This window comes from Neodiprion fabricii, chromosome 5 (assembly GCF_021155785.1).
Source record: "Neodiprion fabricii isolate iyNeoFabr1 chromosome 5, iyNeoFabr1.1, whole genome shotgun sequence".
NCBI classification, from domain to species: domain Eukaryota; kingdom Metazoa; phylum Arthropoda; class Insecta; order Hymenoptera; family Diprionidae; genus Neodiprion; species Neodiprion fabricii.
Window position 1 is genome coordinate 34,382,022 of NC_060243.1, and position 20,124 is coordinate 34,402,145.

Genomic DNA, 20,124 nt, shown 5'->3' on the forward strand with positions numbered 1-20,124 from the left:
GTTTCGTGAAGCGAGCCTAAATTGAATTCGAATAATTTACAGGAAGATAAATATGAAGATGACAAACATTAAGTGAACATAGAAGAAAGAGAACGTGACTTTTGAACGCCAAGATAATGTGAAGTAAAGAGAAGGAAAGGAAGAAAAAAGAAGAGAAAGGGAAACAGAGAGATGTATAGATAGGGCGACACGTAAGGCAATCAATAACGTGAACGCCACAAGCCAATAGCCACTGAATATATTTACAAATCCCACTATACGACCTTACGCAAACATGCGCTTCACGATGTTGATTTCATATACATACAATGGCAAGTTCACGGCTGCATATACATTACGTGGGAATACGAGTTACATAACAAAGCTTTTGTTAAAAAAAAGGCGTGCAATTTACATCAAATCTTTATTATTTATCCATCCATTTTTTCTGACTTCTCTCACTAGTGAAAGGTTGATCGGTTGGGTGTGCGGATAAATCAGATCACTTCAAGCTGCATCTTTGAACAAGTGAAGTAAGGATCAAGAATATTGGACTGAGCTGTGATGAAAACGATCGAAGCTTATTACAAGATATGAATAAAAAAAAGTCGAGGAAACTGCCCGAGCTGGCGTTGCAATGTCGAATGGGGGGATGTTATTGTCACGGTACTGATATCCGACCAAATACAATGCAACGACTGTCGAATAACAAAAATGAAGGCCAATGGGATTGGCCACTGCAGCGGGAAGTTATCCAGTACTGAATAAGGAATTGTTATTCCTTACTTGTTGAACATCACTTGTTGAAAACAACTCGTTTTCATAAACTGATGGCAATAATCAGTAACGGTTTTCGGTTTTCAGATACTTTTTATATCTCTATTGTATCGGTTGTGCAGAGCACGTAGAACCTTGGATGAGTGATTTAAAGTAAATCCTTGGCAATCCACGCGTACAGCAGCAAATCATTAATATTATTGTGTGGAAACTGCAGTATGAGGTTTCGTTAAAGTAAGTGTTGATAGTCTTTGTCAAAACGTTGAAAAATGTGTATAATATACACATGCGCAGCAACGTTACGAAACGCGTTCAATACATGTTCGCGGATAAAATTCATCCTTCGAACTGCAAGCGTTGCTTCTTTGTTTAGGGTTGCAAAATTGGTACAAAAATAGCGGTGAATCAAGCGACGCCCACGTTGAAGAAGGTTATGATACTTTGGGTAAGGTTAGATAAATCGTAGCAAATAAATACGTCTGGGTCTGAAGCAACGAGTGCGTTGTTATCGCGTATCGGCTTTTGCAATCAAAATAATAAGATGTATATCAACGGGGACTCTGCAACGAGACTCTGCGCATTGTCGGTTATATACAGCAAAACGTTCACCTTGGCGTGAAAAAATTTACGGCGTCTTTGTGCGTACAGCAAAAAATGCTTAGTACAGGGGCAAGGGTAATGCGTTAGAAATCCAGAACCCTTCTCAATTTCCAACATTCGCAACTGTCTACGATAGTTATATCTCGTCTGATCCTGCTGCGGCAAAAATGTCTAACACTTTATCTAATTGTAAGTCCATTTTTACTACGATTTGTCCAACAATTTTTGTTTCAGACAGGCCTGCTATAACACATCGATTCAAATTCGAAAGGCGAATGACGATCCCGGCGATTTCATACGATTAATCGACAATAACAACCTAGTGGTTGATACAGTGATAAAAAATTATAGGCCGTTTATGTTCCTGAATTGAATAGCCCTGTAATTTTTCTCAGAAACATTTTTCGATGTGACGTATACCCGGGGAGATATTTTGTTCTCAACTGAAAATACGATCCCGGGGTCATTGTGTAATTGCAAAAACAAAACTGAACGATGCATCGACGTACCTACATATATATATATATATATACACACACATATACGTATACATGTATGAGCAAGCCGCCTTTATGCCTCGACAAATAAACTGCAGCGCGTGCTCAGAGACCGAGTATCCTTGAAATTCCCAAACGCATAATATGCGCCTGAGTGGTATGGGATCGTGTCACGCCCGATGCGATTGTGAATCCATGAACATGTATCCACATAACGTATGCACGTACTTGTAGCGTTTTTTCATTACAAACCCAAGATGCTTCTCGCTAAACTTATTTTCGATGCAGTCATTTGGTCATCGCATTGCAGACCTGTGCATTTTTCGATGAAGCAAGTTTCGCTCTTTGTTATTCGTAATCTTTGTACATGCACTTATTCTTCTTTGTTTTTTTCCAAGCTAGCCAATTGTTTACCCGTGTATGAAGTTCGTTAGCAATTAATTGAGATGATATTTATACGATTACGCGTGCGTGATTAGCAAGCAAATATGAAACGAAAACAAGACTGTTTGAGGTTTTGTTTTCGAAAGCACTGAGCTGAGTAAAGAGGTCTATCTCCCCTCTATGCTATTTTGTTCCTTTGACTACATCTCTCTCTCTCTCTCTCTCTCTCTCTCTCTCTCTCTCTCTCTCTCTCTCTCTCTCTTGCTGTTGCTCTGTACTTGTTATATCGTATTGCTCAATGGCTTACCAACAGCTGACTCTAACGGTGGATTGTTACGTTCTGCCTACGGTCATTGTTGAAATTCTGCACGTATAACCGCGGTCGATAAGGGTTGCCGAGCAAATGATGACAAAGCCATTGCGTTTCGAGTTAAGTGCGAAGGTGACCCGTGGTGATTCACGTGCTGACGACCTCTCGTCTGGCCACGCGAGTATAGATTAGGAAGGAGGGGTTAGCCGCGCATTGAAGGAATTCAGGAGAAGTTAGGAGGTGGCAAGAGCCGCAGGAAGTTACCCAAAGAGATTATGTACCACCACCGTCACGAACTGCAGTTAATTTGCAGGGGTGTCAGAACGTCCAAATATACTCGTACATGCAGAACCAGAAACGGTCGGGCGTTCGCCTTGGTAAGGAATTTATTACCAAAAAGTGGCAGGATCTTCACCCTGATGTAAATGTCCTACAATATGTTGAAACATTGAAAAGAATGGAACGGATGCTCATTTCAGGAACGGTATCCCAGTGCGATTGCAATGTCACGTATGGTTCAGCTTCATTAATTTTAAAAATCGTTTCAAATAGGAGGAAACGTCAAAACCCGAAGTAACGTGGGATCTCTGACTGTGAATTGGAAAATTCGCAAAGACTGTTTTGAAATCACGTTCTAAATAATGTCGTGCGTCACTCGTCGTCCTTTATTTGACATCGCGGCATACGTGTGTATATCAAGCGCGTTAACCCCCGCCTGTGCTATTCGAAAACTTCAATTCTCAGTAATCGCAAACGCATACGTGAAAAACAAACTACTTACTTATACACACGTATATACGCATACTCGCCAGGCAATATAGAAGTATTTACGAGATACGAAGAAATTAAAAAATGATGCATGAAGTTGGCAGAGTGGAAAAAACAAAGGATTAGGATTATAATAATTATTCAAAATTCGGACAACAACATTTTTATTCATAACATACATTGAACCACCAACAAATTTCCAAGGAATGAACAATAGCAACGAATAAAATTCTTTTAGTACTGCACTCTGACTATCGTTGGACCTTTAAACAGCCGAATGACCTTGGTCGGCGTCGCAATCTTATAGTCAGAGGACTCGACAGCGTGGCACGTTCCTCCGAGATCTACCTTGGACACTACTTTAGCAGACTAACTTTTGTTATAATTATTTTCCATAATTGTGCCGCCCATCAAATATACTTCCGTGCGCAGTAAAGTCCACCTTAGAGCCTGAAGCTGATGAAAGTGGAATATTCGCCGAAAAATCATAACAATGAGCAAATAATACCGAATCATTGCTCTTGACGCTCCTGTTATGTGCACTTCGGAAGCCAGAAATAGATCGGCAGCCGTCTTTGTGCATCCAAAATGAGAAACCAGTTTGATTGGCTAAAACTTTCTATCAATTTCATATTTCGTAATAGTGCGGAAAATGTTGCGAAGGCGAAAAGCCCTATAGTCTCAAGTGAATAAATTTTTGCACATGGCAATACTTTCCTGCAGACCTCCACCGGATGGTCTGGGCGAATATATTTTGGTGCTGCGAGCCTCCCAATACGTAGAAATTGGAATGCCAATCACAAAGTAAAAGCCGCAAACGGGAATTTTCGAGTGTTAGAAATATCGTTTTCTGGAATGCTGCTTTATCGCTAATCGAACACGGCCCGATTTCCAAGAGAAGATTAATACACGTACACACGAGTAAGAATGTTCGGTAATATCCACACGAAGATGGAAAGTTCTAACCCCGTCCTCCGAGAATCATCTAGAAGCCAGCTCTCAGACCGAAAACCTAGACCTAAATAACCTACCCCAATCGATCAGACCCTTCGCTTGTCAGACGCTGAAGCTGCGCGGGCGGGGTATCGAGGGACGCTAAGAAACGCAGTAAACACAAATGGGTGTAGGATTATGTGACTGACTCTAGAACGCGGGGAGACAGCGACCGGATAGCGAGAACGAGATAGAAAATGAGAGAAAGGTTGATCCTGAACATAAACTTCCCCCGTACGGTGCGTCGACGAGACGCGACGCGGTGCTTCGCGCGACGTCGGCTTCTCGGCTCTCGTCTCCCTCTCCAGGCATCGTCGCGAGAAGAGTAAGGCCCCCTCCTCCCACACACACACACACACACACACACACACACCTCCGGAGGGCGACACGGCGTACAGGAGGAACGACGACGGTGAGCCAGCCGCGTCACCCTCACCCTCGTCCTCCTCCTTCTCCCTCCCCCCCCCCGCCTCTACTACTCGACGCCTAAACGAAAGAGCCGGGAGGTGGCGGGCGACATTGGCAGCAGCAGCAGCAGCGGCAGACCGAACTCGCGACTGAGTCTCGTACCTACTTCGAGGCGGCTTGGCGGAGTCAGTTCTGATCGCGGTATCGAGCCGTTCGCACGTGTTATTTGAGGTCGTGGATGCGTGACGTTGAAAACCGTTTACTCAAGGCACAATTCGTTATCGCTTAAAACAGGAATTTAGTCAAATACGACGGCGCTACTTGTTTAATATTTTTCTACGAAAGTGACAGAGTCAATGTTCGTTACGTCGTCGTTACTACGCGTACGGTTGTAATCGAATATTTTAAAATTTATTTTTTACCTTGTAAACATACGTAAACACTGCGTAATAGTTGGAAGTTGGAAGTTACACCGTTTTCAACTTTTCGGCGAACTTACACTTGTCGTATATCACTGTGATTGGCACTGACAGTTATACTCGGGGAGGAAGACTATTGGCACATTGGAACGTTTTAACCACCTTAGCCAAGTTTTAATATTGAGTTTTATCAACCGTCAGTCTTCGCGAGACGCTACGAGGGATATGAACACACGTGGTCTTCAGTGTCCGTCCATATCAACGATCTGCGCGCACTTTACAACAGTTTACAAACAATACGGCAATAGGTACTGAAATATTGGAAAGCAATTGTGTGTGAAAGTGTTATTTTTATTATATTTAACTACGCTTTTAACACATCCGATTTATATCCGCTGTGAGGATTGACTTGAAAACGTTTTAATACAAGTGAACAACATACCGAGTTGTCATTCTTTTTTATTGGACTTAAAAACAACAACCATAACCAGAAGGACAACGACAAAAAAACCTTTCAAAATTGGTAAGTACACGTATTTTGCTCAGTTCAAAATTTTCGTCTCCTCCTCCTCTTCTTCTTCTTTTTTTCTTGTGACGTCTAACTGTGACAACACGGCGTTATCTCTGAGATTTTTTTACCGTCACGTACGACATTTGTATTGTCATAAACACAAAGCAACAAAGGTAAAGAGATGTGAAACAAGAAGAAAGCGAGGAAGAAAGAAAGGCACGCGTCTGCAGGCCACCCAAAAAACTAAAAGATTATGCAATTGGTACATGGGCAAAAATAAACCCGATTTAATCATATGCAAATAGCGATGTATTGAGTAACGTTATGAGCAGCGCGCCTCGTTTACACCGACAGTGACATTGAAATAATAATTAATTACAATTTCGTAAGTCCCACTCTACCTGTAACTTACAATGCATTCATACTCACCCGCCGCTTTTAATTTTGTCACACTTATCTTGTTATGACACAATGCTGGATTTAAAATTCTTCATTAAATCTTGAGTCAGACAGTTGAAATAATGTTTACTCATCGGATCTACAAGAAAAACATATCGCAATGTTTCCAAGTTATTTCGTCAGGTACAACCCGCAAGAAGCAAAATAAAATAAAAATTATTCCAAACTTGTAAATAAAATTATATAAACGCGTGGAGAAAGATCTGTCGCTATTACTTCATGCGGTGTCATCTATCTCTTCCTCGTCGATATACATAACATTGTTACGCAGTGACGTTATGAGTGCATATTGCAGTGTTTGGCCATTCTTGGAGTCTCGATGATGGTTGCCTTTGTGCTGAAGCTACAAATTGATAATGACAGACGTATACTGCACGTATGCCGATGCGATGAGTAAGCGCGTGTTGAGGAGGTATGTTTTATTAACGGCGTAACATATCGGTAATACAATTCATTGCGGTATATCGGCCGTTAGGAATAGGTTCGTTAATCCCTTGCGCGATTTAGCACAAAAAAAAGCTCTGCGATCAATATTGTTGTATGCATATGGACCGTGATGTGTCGATGATTGACGTGTTTATCACAGTAAGATAACAACACCCACGGGGTCTGGGGTGTGTATCGAAAAGCAGCAACACGTTTTTAATTGAAAAAGAAAAAAAATTTATCTCAACAATTTATACGCATAACTAATAATAATCGGGCGTTGACCTGAATTTTCACAACGATCCGCAATATTATTTCCATATTTATATTTATATCGCACTTATGCAACAAATCGCGACATCGTATTATATTGTTACATATATAGGTTCAGAAATCTGTAACTTTGCAACATAGATTCCACCTGTTTCAACTGAACCTGAAGAATTTGACAAACACTTATCCACACTGTCACCATACGCACCTTGACACTATCGATGTATGCACGCGACGCTTATTTACCACAAGTGGATCACACGTTGTTATTTCATTCCGCCTTGAGCGATGATAAGAAATGTTTTGCGGAGAGAGAATTGCGAGAAAAAAAGACACAAAAAAAAATGGAGCAACACAAAATAACTTATCGTCAGATAGGTACATCGAATGTCGCAGTAGTTAATAATAGTTGAAATAGCACAAACAACAGTAATAATAATGATAATAATAATAATCAACGTTGACCTAGTTTCGTCGGTCCTCGCAAATATTTTTGCAGCTTTTACATCTGCGCTGTCGCTACCTGCCTGCGTGCCTACTGCTGTAACACTACCAACACTACCACTACATACTTACGCATTACGTATTGTTCCGTCATATTTATTGTCGCCCGGTTATAGATTACATGGTAATCTGATATCTGTATTATCAATTTAACTGCTAAAAGTAGCACGTGTCTATCGTAGTGCGCGTATATTTTAGAACCTAGAAAAAAACCCGCGATTATTGCGTATCTATCTGATTACCTGCAGCTCATTGCGAGGGTGTAGAAAGAATGAATAAATATCACGTATAAAGTATTGATAAACAAAGGGTGCGTGTACGATGATATTATCTAACTCGGTATCGTTAACAAAGAGTAATCACCAGTTGCACCGAAAAGAAAACTGTAACAAGTAGTAAAAAGTAATACAGTGATAATGGAAAAAAAACAAGAAAAAAAAACTCGAACAATGCAAGAGAAAATAAGTGGCAAGAGGTAGGAAGAGGAGAGCCTCCTTCTCGTTCAGGGTCGAAACTCTGCCTACTTGACGCTCTCCTCTGGTCCGGTATTATAGGCGTTACATGTATACGCTGTGTGCACGACACATACAGCTACATAAGAGAGGACGCAAAGTAGGCCACGGCCTAATTTACTCTTCGTGCTACGAACATCGCAATCACGCGCGCACGTGGTGTATCATGTTTGACGACTATCCACTACTACTATACTTGTATATACTACCGCTTAAAACACTAATCTCTTTACATACGCGTAAGTTTAACGCTTTACTTACGCGACGTGCGTATGCACTCGTGACGTCGTGATAATTTCATACTACGGCATTGCGATAACTTGATGCGATAACTACATACACAGAAGAATTTTAACGCTCTTAGAAATGTTCCGCGTTCTCCGCATCGCGTTCTATACCTGCCGCATTATTTGACGAGCACGGACCCACAGACGACTTATAAAGATAGACTGCGCGCGGTACTGTGCAACGAGCTGAAGCCGTAACTGGAAAGAGAGAACAACAGCCGCAGTCGGATCTCTCACTCTGATCGGTAACTTGACGGGGGAAACACACAGACTCGTAAAAGTATACCTCCCCGCCCGGCGGCTGCTCCCGACTTTTTCGATCGTGCAACAGAGAGATCCGGCTCCAGCTGTTCCTCTCTCTTTCTAATTACAGCTTCAGCTCGGTGCACAGAACGCTCTATAAGTCTATGCATGGATCCAATAATTTATTGCCTACGGTTCTCACTTTAGCTTTAACATCACTTGACTAAGATGGAGTATTACGGGCGAACGAAGAAAAAATACGTGGAAACGAGAACTCTTGCATAGATAGACGACAGATTATCGACACGGGATAGTGATAATAGTAGTGATGTAATGATGTCAAAAAGTACTATAGGCGTGGGTATATTATCGTGCAAATGATATGCGCGCGCTGGTCGGCGGGTAACGGTGCTTTGTGACACACATACGGAGGCTCGCTATCATTTCCGTCCATCTAACTTTCCAAGTATCTCTCTACATTCGAGAGTTGCATAGGGTAGACGATGGATTGGTAAATCGATCGATACATCGATGGGTCGGTGCGGTCAGGAACATTGTTCAACGCGTTACTTGTACCTACAAGCCATCGAACACTTTTGCGTCGATTCCCTACCCTGATGTCTTTTCTTTTTTTTGTTATTCTCGTAACCGTGATGCACGACTCTTTGGCTCATACTCGTTTATATCTATTTATGTATGTCAATCGTTTTAATACAAAAGCTGATAACATTTGCGGAGCACGTGTCCCTCGTCTAATCGATTTCCTGTTTGCTCAATCTCGGTGTATGAGAGCGAATCATGCTCGTTCGTCCAATACGCAATAAATACGTAATGAATTGACCACTGATTTATAGGTCTGTTTTACAAAACTTGTGCAATCCTGCAAAACAACTTCTCTAAAAATACGTGCACTTACAATTAGTTGATGTTTTACTTTTTCTTTCTTTCTTTTTTTTTTTCTTGTCCTTTTATTGTTGACTCTTTGTGCATAGGTCGTGGCGAGTTTCTTCATCCATTCATTCATTTATGCGCGGTTTATATTAATACGAAGATGTGATTGTTCCATCCATCTGTAACCCGGATGCCACCCATCCATTTAATTATCAAATCAACTGTGTACACCCAACGGGATTGATAATTCTGTTACTGACGGCTGCTAAAATCCCTTATGTACATGTTTAACGCGGTAAAACCAGCCGCCGTGTTAGTTACTACGTTGTAGTTTGACGTACTTATTCGCAACTGATATACGTATCACGTATATTTCGTACACAAGATTCCCGTTTTTTTTTTTGAAACAACAAAGTAGGTATATATTAAAATTTTGTAGGTGTATCAGCTTGAAAACAAAGTTCGTTTAGCTTACTACATGTTTTATTACCGATCTGAATCGAACTCGCATTTTGTTTTGGACAGAAAACAAGGTAACCGGAAAGTTAAGACACTAATGAATATTACTATACATACTTACACCTACCGATGTTTGTATCGCGTGTATTCGTATGGCGAGGTTTATCTACACTGTTTGATAATCAAAGCTTGCGGCGTCTATACGTACTATGATTACGCGACAGATTGAGAAGAGAAAGAAAAGAAGATAGCGGGGATAGTTTGAACTGCTATCAATACGCATTTTATATAAATATATATTTATACAAAATCATGATTATAGGTCGAGATAATATGGATCATATGTATTATCTTACACAATTTTAAGCTATCTTGTGCTGTTATACCGTTACATTGTATCACTGCGTAGTTGCGATGACACGTGTATACATGTGTAATAGGTAATAATAATAATCGTTGCGCAATATTACCAGGGTAACACGTGCCGGCGCAACACGGAGATGATCGCTTCACCCCCTTCCTTTCGTCCCACCATTACCAACGGCTATGCTTAGTACATACATACCTACTAATAGTATACTCGTCACCGGGATTAATCGGGCATAGCTCAGCTGCTGCGACGGGACTAGATAAAGAGAGCGAAATGGTGAAGGAGGAGGAGGAGTAGGGAAAATTTAAACGAATAAAATACACACTTCACATCGATAATGCCCCTGCAACCAGGCCACTTAATATTATATCGCAGTATGTTGAATAACATAAGCGCTTATCTCATACTACGGCGACGATTCACGTTTCGTTTTATCCCAAACTTTCATAAACCACTACTCGGGCATAGATTTATAATTCATGTGTTTCGTGCAGTAGATATTGGTCAACAACGTCGTCGGTACTATGTTGTCTTTTTCTCTCATTTCTTTTTTTATCTTTTATTTTTCAAACGTGTTCTTATCGTGACATCACGCGGAGGAAATACCCATTATGCTGTTGCAGTACATACACGAATAAGAAAAAATGATGAGAATAAGATTAAATCGAAATAATCATTTGACGCAAAACAAATCACCGTCGATGATATAATTTGTTGAAACACGCAAATACACGCTTACAAATAGTAGATCGAGCGGTAGCTGTGACAATGAGGAACAGAATTAACAGTTACTCTGTGTAAGTTACGTAGCTATACTTATCTTGCGTAATAAATTAGGTAAATTTTTTTTTCCGTTATACCTGAATAGATGCCTACACGTTATACGCGCTGTAGTAAGATAGGCTTCTGGCAAGCGAGGCGGCGGGGCAAGGAGATGGAATGCGACGCGACGCGACGCGTTTCGTTGCGTGAACAGTGAACCTAGGCATAGCCGGAGATTATACGGTCCAACACGTGACAGTTACTCGGATAGATAGTTCTGATATATTATAAGACTCTGGTGGCACGAATTACGTAATTCCTGGAGGAAAACTACCATCTTGTTTTTCGATCCGAAATATCGATAGTTTTTTCCTGCATAAACCTCTCGATGTTTCTTCTGAGTATTTTTCAACATTGCACGATTTTCGAAGTAAAAAAAAAAAAAAATACGCCTAGTGTTTATTGTACTGCAAAATTTGAGGAAGAGAAAACAACAAGGGGAAAAATTATGAATCATAGAATTGAACTAAAATTTAATCACGTCGCATGACTTTATTAGGATTTCCTTGTGCCAATGTATTCACATACGTATATGTGTATAAAAGAGGAATTTACACGCAGCAGGATAGTCAGAAGCCTCGGCTGATAACTACACAATTATCTATAGCTATTAACCTCTGACTAATATCACAATATTTCATCATTCAGGGACTGCGTAACGCCAAACAGCTCGGCTGTACCGTACGCAAGCATATTATTGCATGACCATCGCTAATGTATTCGCAGAATTGTGTATGCAGCATGTTTCTATTTGGAGCGCGGTCGGACCGACTTTCCTCGTCCTTTTGGTAATTCTGGGACCCTCGAACACTGAGGGAATGACGTGTAGCGTTTAGATTCGTCGGATGGAAATTTAATATAATAAGCGGAACGTAGTTGGCCGTTCCAACAACATAACGCGTGCATGAGCCCGAACACGGATCCAGTGATTTATTCCACGAATGATTCACCCGGTCTTACATATGTGTGTGCTATACATACATATTTATATGTATGCGTACATTATACATATACAGGCATTCCCAAGCGGGGAATTCTCAATTGCTTAATAAAATTCCGGGAATATTTGACAACCGGAAATAATAGCGAATCGACTACCTAGGTCATCGACGCGCTGCCACGGCACGCCGAGCAGAGACGCCTGTCGAGAAACGAGCCAACTTGTACCTAAAACGCGGTTGTAACGACTGCGAGCACGTGGCCGTAGAACGGGGCACAACCTTGCAGCAGGTTGCGTAATCCGACAAAGCCGCAAGATAAAAGCCATCCTTCTCTCCCTCTCTCTCCGTTTCTAGTCCAGGTTAAGCTTGGTTACCGGCTACAAATGGATCTTATGTGGTTAAAGTTATAGACGGTGCACTGGGGCTTACGATTAGATTTGCAGACAGACACCGATCGACCGAGTGACGCGATAGCCACCGTGATAAGCGTTACGGTTGGAGCGGGCAGATTTTGAATTTCAATTTTCGAACGCGTCGAACGGCGGTTGGTCACTCAACGAGCACCAAGTATCGAGGACCATTCGGAATATACATTAAATACGCCTCGCTGTTAATAGGTTTGGCTAGTAACAATTTTTTGGCTTTCTTATATATATATATATATGTATATATATATTTTTTTTTTTACTCCTGGCGTCATTATCATTGGTTGTACAGTTGGCAGGGTGACAATTATTTATCTATTGCTACTTCGTAGCCAAGTAGAAGACTAAAACTGTTGCATCGCGTCATTCAGAATTCGAGGCACCCGATTCATTTTGTTAACACGTTCAGACGACACCGAACACGTACTTACAGGCTGATCAGGACTCTGCTGCGATTTCGTCTATTGCGCAATAAATAGTTGCGTGTGCACACAATGTACAATCACGGTGATCACGAGTATCTTAGTATATGTACACAACTTACGAAACTTGAGCATGATTTGCTTTTTTCAATTCGAAACCGAAATCTGGACACTTGAAATTTATGTCCGACGTATTTACTGTACGTCTAATAACACGGACGTTTTTATGATTTTCAGAAATGTTGTTGAATAATGGCTTTTCATGTGATTTCCAGGGGTTGTCTAATTCGTCATAACTAAATATATATACCTTTACACATATTCATACGCCGGATCGCGTCGTCGCGAGGACAGTTTTTAAATTGAAAATTGTCATGATCACACATTACACTTGTTATACAGGTGGTACGTATAAGTCAATGAGTTGACAAGGTGACAACGAAACGATCATGCCGCAATTCTCCGCGAGTCTGAGTCGCTGGTTAGCGGAGGTTATTTTCTCTAGGTCGAATACAATGTTAGTTCCTTGTTCCTGGCTGCAGCATAAGTTAACCATTGTGTACTTGGCTTCAATATATTGAATACATAGGTTTATACATATACTGATAGATCAGCTATCATTGGTACATGTATAAACGCAACATTGACGACAATCCTTGGAATGTACAAGTATGTATTTAATACTCACCTCGGATAATTCCGTTTTGTAATCATCGCGCAAGTTTGTTTTTTTTTCTGTTTTTTTTTTATAGGATGCTTCAGTCACGTACAGTAGCGTCGATAAGTATATATACGTGCGTTCATCAAAAAGAAGAAAAAGGAAAAAAATAAAATAACTAATTAAGTATTGACTGCATTTTCACGTCCAAGGATCACTGTTTGCCTGAACGTTATCGCGTCCCAGGTTATCTAGTACTTATCATTCTCTTTCGCTCTCTTCTTTTTTCTCGTTTTATGTGTTCGTTCCTTGAGAACGAGAACAGCCTTGAAAATAAAAGAAACACCTGTTCAAGACAGCCTTATATTATACCGTCACAAATTGTATACCGTGCGTATAATATTGTTATTAGCAACGAAGTGTGAAACATTGATTGAATTGAAATTTAATTTGTTTAATGTCGAGTCAAACTGTATATTACGTAATTTCTGTTACAGATGTTATAAGAAGACAAATTATGGTAGCAGAATTTGTCGCCCGTCAAAATGGATCGCCCATCAACGGTGAAACCGCTTGCCTGAATTTAAATATGCCGGGAGGACACAGTATGGCTCACGCAGGTCACGGAGGACCTCACACGGGGGGACATCACGGCCCTATGCCGCCCCTGAATCACCCGGCCCATCCCGGTCACCAGAGTCATCACGGGGCGCAAAGCACGTCGCAGCACTCTCACAGCGACACCGAGAGCCAAAGTCATCCGGATACATACGGGCCGAACTTCGACCTCAGGAAGGAGCTCTTCTCCCAGAGGAAACAACGGGAGTTCATACCCGACAATAAGAAAGACGACAGCTACTGGGACAGGCGTCGGAGGAACAACGAGGCCGCCAAGAGGTCGCGGGAGAAACGCCGTTTCAATGACATGGTGCTGGAACAGCGGGTGATGGAGCTTAGCAAAGAGAACCACATTCTGAAGGCCCAGCTTGAAGCGATACGCGACAAATACGGTATATGCGGCGAGTCGGAGATAAGCGCCGAGCACGTGCTCGCTGCTTTACCGACCGAACCGCCGCTCGTCAAACGACCCAAACTCCCGCCGACCGCCGCTATCTTATACGCCAGGTCTCCGAGCCCTGTTCCCACATCGGTAATCCACCAACCCGTCAGCGGCGCGAGGTCTCCCAGGTCACCTGCTCAGCTATACGTCCCGGAAACGACGGCCTACCCCGAGACCGACAGTTTCCAGTACACCTACAGCCATCCGGCGATGCATTTCGACACGACGAGCGCCCTCAACTTGTCAAGGGGTCGCAGGACCCAGTCACCCTTCGAGGTCTCATCGGGCAGCGGCGACGAGGGCGGACCCCAGGTTACCGCCGCTCAGACAACTGTTAATAACAGCCTGCCACACAAGCTCAGACACAAGTCGAGGATCGGCGACAAAGACGCCGCTAGCGCTCTCCTCGCCTTGCAGGGTATAAAGCAGGAACCCGGCCCACGAGCCTCGCCGCCCTGGGACAACGAGGGATCCAGCGACGAGAGAGACTCCGGGATATCCCTCGGGGCCGAGTGGCCCGGTCCTGGAAATCTTGCCCCCGTTCCCGAGACCGAGCACGAAGTCAAGTCGAGGCTCGATCGTTTAGCGTCAGAGGTCGCCTCGTTACAGTTGATACTCCGTCTGAGCAAGTCTGGAGATCCCCAACAGCAGCAACAGCAACTGCAACAGCAACTGCAACAGCAACCCCAACAACAACAACAACAGCAGCCGCAGCAGCAGCAACAGCAGCAGCAGCAACAACAACAACAACAGCAGCAGCAGCAACAGCAGCAGCAACAACAGCAGCAGCACCAACAGCAGGCAGCGCAGGTTCCTATCACTGCGGCACAGTGAAATATTACGGTGCACGTATTTCCAATGTTGGAAATATCACGCGTGATGATTCTGTATGGATATATACCGATTACCCGATGAACGGACAGACATCAATGTATATTTACAAACGACGTATTACCGCCCGGTTCCGTTTTTACCCACGACTCTTTCGTGCGAGTCGAAAATGATTGTAAAAGCCGGATTTACAGGGGGTAATGGATTAATCACATCCCGTCTTCTTCTGTCCCTTCGGACCTCAATTTATTACGGTACCGCTCCCCATATCTCTTCAAATCGTGCCCCGTATCCAAGTTTTTCAAATTCTGTAACTTCTGCGAGAATATCGTTATATCGAAAAAATATATATATACATATAACTAAGATTTTTCATATATACTTTGATAAAATACGAATTTACGATTTCAAGCCTTCTATTATTGAATTTTATTCGATCTATTGATACATCTGTACGGTCCTATGCATTGCACATCAGTCATTGTAATCACGCTTGCAAACGATTTCTTTATTGCTTTGACCGTATTTATCTTGGAAACAAGGAAATTCTCAAACTTGAACTTGTAGCAGACTAGCAGACTTGGCGATGACTGAGAGAATATTCAAGTAGTGGATAACGAAAAAAGTTACCAAGAAAAGAAACAAACAAGCATACTGCAAGTATCAACAGTATTCCATGTGATTGAGTATATTGAATAATAACTTTCGAAGCGTTTCTTTTCTCGCGTACTTGCATCGATATCGACAAAAATTTGAGTTGGATACGAATAACTAGTGGAGCGGAAAGTTTACGGATGGTTTCTAAAGTTTCGCCCTGGCGTTGAGGATTTCAGGGTGGACGTTTTATAGCTGTTGAAAAACAACAATATGCAGATATATGTGTGTATACTGTATACATATATATATATATATATATATATATATATATATATATATATATATATATATATATATATATATATATATATATATATATATATACGATCTGTGTTACGTTATGGAGAGACCGCTAGACCAATATGCGTAAACAAATAATGATGATAACAATCACAATATGAATTTTAATGACGATTCTGATAATAATATGATAATGTTAATAATAATGATATAATATTTTTCGCCACCATTGTGTACACCTAATGTTATTACTACACTAAACCACCACGACTGCTACTGCTACTGCTACTGCTACTATACTATTACTATTACTACACTACTACTATTACTACTATTACTACTAATATTATCATCGGCATAATTATAAAGCATCGCCAGCTATTTTCAATCCGTGAAATCCTATCTCTCCGAATGCAGTATAGGTGTAATCGGATTTATACAACGCGTATCGATGCAATCATCGCCACCACGATATTTCTAAAACAATGATTGCTATTTATTAATCAAATATCATCATATTCTTACCGACTATATATATTTATATTATTCGTGATGCAATGAAAGTCGAGGGAATTTGCAATTTTACAAATATCACCACTGTATACAACGCAACGTTTGTTGACAGTACTCACTCATGTCGTTTCGCTTTTTGTCACTATATATTTTATACTTCTGTCCGTAGTTTTCTATCCTCGACTCCTTCGCCGCCTAATTTTCAATTTCCTTCTGGTTTCTGAATTGTTTTGAAACCGATTGAGACTTGCGGAATCGAAGATCTTCTTCAGTACCCAATTATCCAGTATTGTTAATATTATTGTTACTATTACTGTTATCACTTTTGTTGTTATTTTTATTATCTTTATTATTATTATCATTTCTAGAGAAGAAACAGTTGTTCTTGCCTTCACTTGCGGTATTTAGGAAGGAATTAAAAAAAAATAATCCTTATTTGGATAATTGCTGGCGCCGTGGTGTGTAATGTTTCACTTGAAACAGTTTAATATTTACGAAGATCTTCGATTTTGATAATCCAACTCAGTTCTGTACGTTACCACATCTTAGCATGAATTGCTTTTCATGAGGCGTTGAAAATGGCATATCTGGATGATGTTATTAAAATAATATATACAATTGCTTTCGGATTTACCAATAACAATGTCTATAGATCGATCAAAATGGACGAGAAAAAAAAAACGTTCCATATGTTCATCAATATAAATGACCATCGACGATTCTGTCTCTATTTACATCACTTTTACGAAATTATACAGATTCATATAAATATATAACTATGTGTATATAATGAATGTATCCATAAATATGTCTACGTACAATACACAAACATTATATATTTAAGTCATATATTTTTCGAATGCGAACATCAATGTATTTTTGGATATCACGTATATAATAAGAGTTGAGTAAAAGAAAGGAATTGGTAACAAAAAATTGGACATCGTTTATATTTACATGGATGTGCGAAAAGGAGATAGAGGAGGGGCACCGAAATGTGGCTATAATCTATCATCCGAATCTAGGCCGCAAACGAGACATAACAAACTTGAGTAAAACAAGGAAAGATAAAAGTTAAACGTACATAAACAGAATCATGTGAAACTATTCTAAACTATTACATATAAACTAGGAGAGATTTGAGAGACATGAAGTATATTTGAAATTAGTACGGATATAATTACATGGGTCGAGCATTGCTTCGTCGCGTTATAAAGTTTCATTCGATTCCATTATGCGTTTCTAAGGGAATGTGTAAATAAATTAACAATCGTTCGCCGTATTTTTAGAAAAAAATGAAAAAATAAAAAATAATCACAAAAATGTGGTGCAAAAAGTAACTTTGACGCGGAAGAATATCTGGCCCATGAAATCGTACGTTATACAATAGGGTATACACAGTGTAACTATATAAAAGTTTATCTATTACCAGTAATAAGAGTAATATTAATAATAGTGATAACAATAATAACAACAACGCTATAGCATTATTACCGTTGTATGCATGCATATGTTTGTACATTTATATATACATATGTATTGTTATATCATATTATATTGTATGTTAAGAAAAACACTAATATTGTAGACGTAACCAGAAATTATTTATTATATTAACTGTATGTGTAAAATTGTATACTATTTAAAGAAAAACTTACACGCAATACACAAATACACACACTCAAACAAACGACCATACTGTCTATAATTTTATACAAATATTATAATATTGTAAGAAATCATTAAACAGCAAGAGAATGATCATAATAACAGTTTAAATTGCACCCCATTTAGTAACAATACTCAACTAAGATTTCTCGTATTGTGTTATATAATATAATATGAGTGTGAAATTTGAAGTGCAATTGTTTCTACACGTAATTGCGAGAATATATTTTGTGTCGAGGATGTTTTTGTTGTTGTTTTTTTCTCGGCTAGAGGGGAGAGGCGGGCCGTTTGAACTTGTACGTAGCTATATCATTAGGACCGTAGATAAGAATATGACAGACACATGAAATTCTAGCCGCAGCCAGAGCCACAGCTAACGTGATATAAAAGTAATCAATTTTTACTATAATGAAGATAATTCTGATGGTGATAATTTATGAAAATAACAATCGATTGATCCTCTGTAAGCCCAATGCAAGACTGTTTATAAATATTGGTGTTGAAAAGATGAAAATATTATGCATATATCGTACGCAGGTATACAGGACTGAAGTTTTCCTATTCTATCTGTCATTGTTTTTATATCGTTTGCTACTTTTATTATATAAATATATTATACATACAAAATATAGTGTAGTTCCGTATGCATACATATTATACATACATATATAGTATAAATATAAATAATATTTATATGACTTGTGAGGTAAGGAGAATTATTATATGAGAAAGTAAAAAACTAAAAAAAACTTTTAAAAATTTTTAAATAAATAACACCGTGGAAAAAATATTGATAGAAGTGCTATGTCGACTAGATATAAAAGTGATATATGTATACTTTGTGCATTATAATAATACAACGATCATGGTAAAGTTTTGAAATTTCTTCGTATGTTTATTATATTATGTTTATATGCAACAAATATGCAACGTACCGTAATATTTGATCTTGATATGCCTTAAGTGTGTGATGTGTTATACACAAATTACGTCTCGGTGAAACCCTATCGAACGCGATTTATCAATTATTATACACATTAGATTCTAATTATTTATTGGTTAAACGTTATCATTCACTGTTTTTTTTTTTTTGGTTTTTTTTCTATTTCTTTTCTATTGTTCGTGAAAAACGACGAGTGTATATAGATATATTTATGTATAATCTTGATCAAATACGCTGCACAGGTTCGAGAAAAACAAAAATATAATTCTGAGGGTGGCAAGTTAATAGGAAAGAAATATAGAAAAAGGAAAGAAGAAAACTGCTCTGTGTGTTGTAAGTTCGGTAACCCCAAAGTGAGAAAAAACAATTTCAAAACATGCCGCGATGTATTTTATCACCCGTGTAGCATATACATATAGACATGTAGATAGATACATATCTACATTTTTATGCAAATTTGATGAAATTTTTCTAACTAGTATTTTTTAACTAGAGCAGAATATTTGAAAGTTAGTGGCAGGTATTTACTCAGGAAAGGTGCGCAACATGATCGATAGCTTTTTATTGCGAAGAAGCGACAAATATTGCCTGAGTACGTACTGTATAATTATATATAATATCTAATAAGTATGTATAATATAAAAACATATCTAAGGAGCATATGTATATATGAACACGTCAACACATGTATACACTACACACACCATACATTGGATTAGGGCGTCGACTGGTGAATAAATGTGCCTAGTAATAGGAATATGTTTAAGAGAGGTTTTACTCATTTTTGCCAAAAACATTTGTTTCCTTGTCGACCTTTTTTTATCGTGCAACTGGAGTAAACCAAAGTGGGGAAGATTTGAGTGATCGAAGTCTC

General features: G+C 39.6%; 1 protein-coding gene across 1 annotated transcript; it reads left to right on the forward strand.

Annotated features, from left to right (window-relative positions):
• The first annotated feature begins 4,828 nt into the window (after nt 1-4,828).
• On the forward strand, nt 4,829-16,144 carry LOC124183748 (mediator of RNA polymerase II transcription subunit 12-like). Its single transcript, XM_046572681.1, has 2 exons — nt 4,829-5,658; nt 13,836-16,144. Exon 2 carries the CDS (start codon nt 13,856-13,858, stop codon nt 15,230-15,232), a length of 1,377 nt encoding a protein of 458 aa, XP_046428637.1. The 5' UTR covers nt 4,829-5,658; nt 13,836-13,855; the 3' UTR covers nt 15,233-16,144.
• The last annotated feature ends 3,980 nt before the right edge of the window (nt 16,145-20,124 follow it).

Coding starts and splice junctions, on each gene's coding strand:
- LOC124183748 (XM_046572681.1), top strand. CDS start 13,856: ATGGTAGCAGAATTTGTCGCCCGTCAAAATGGATCGCCCATCAACGGT.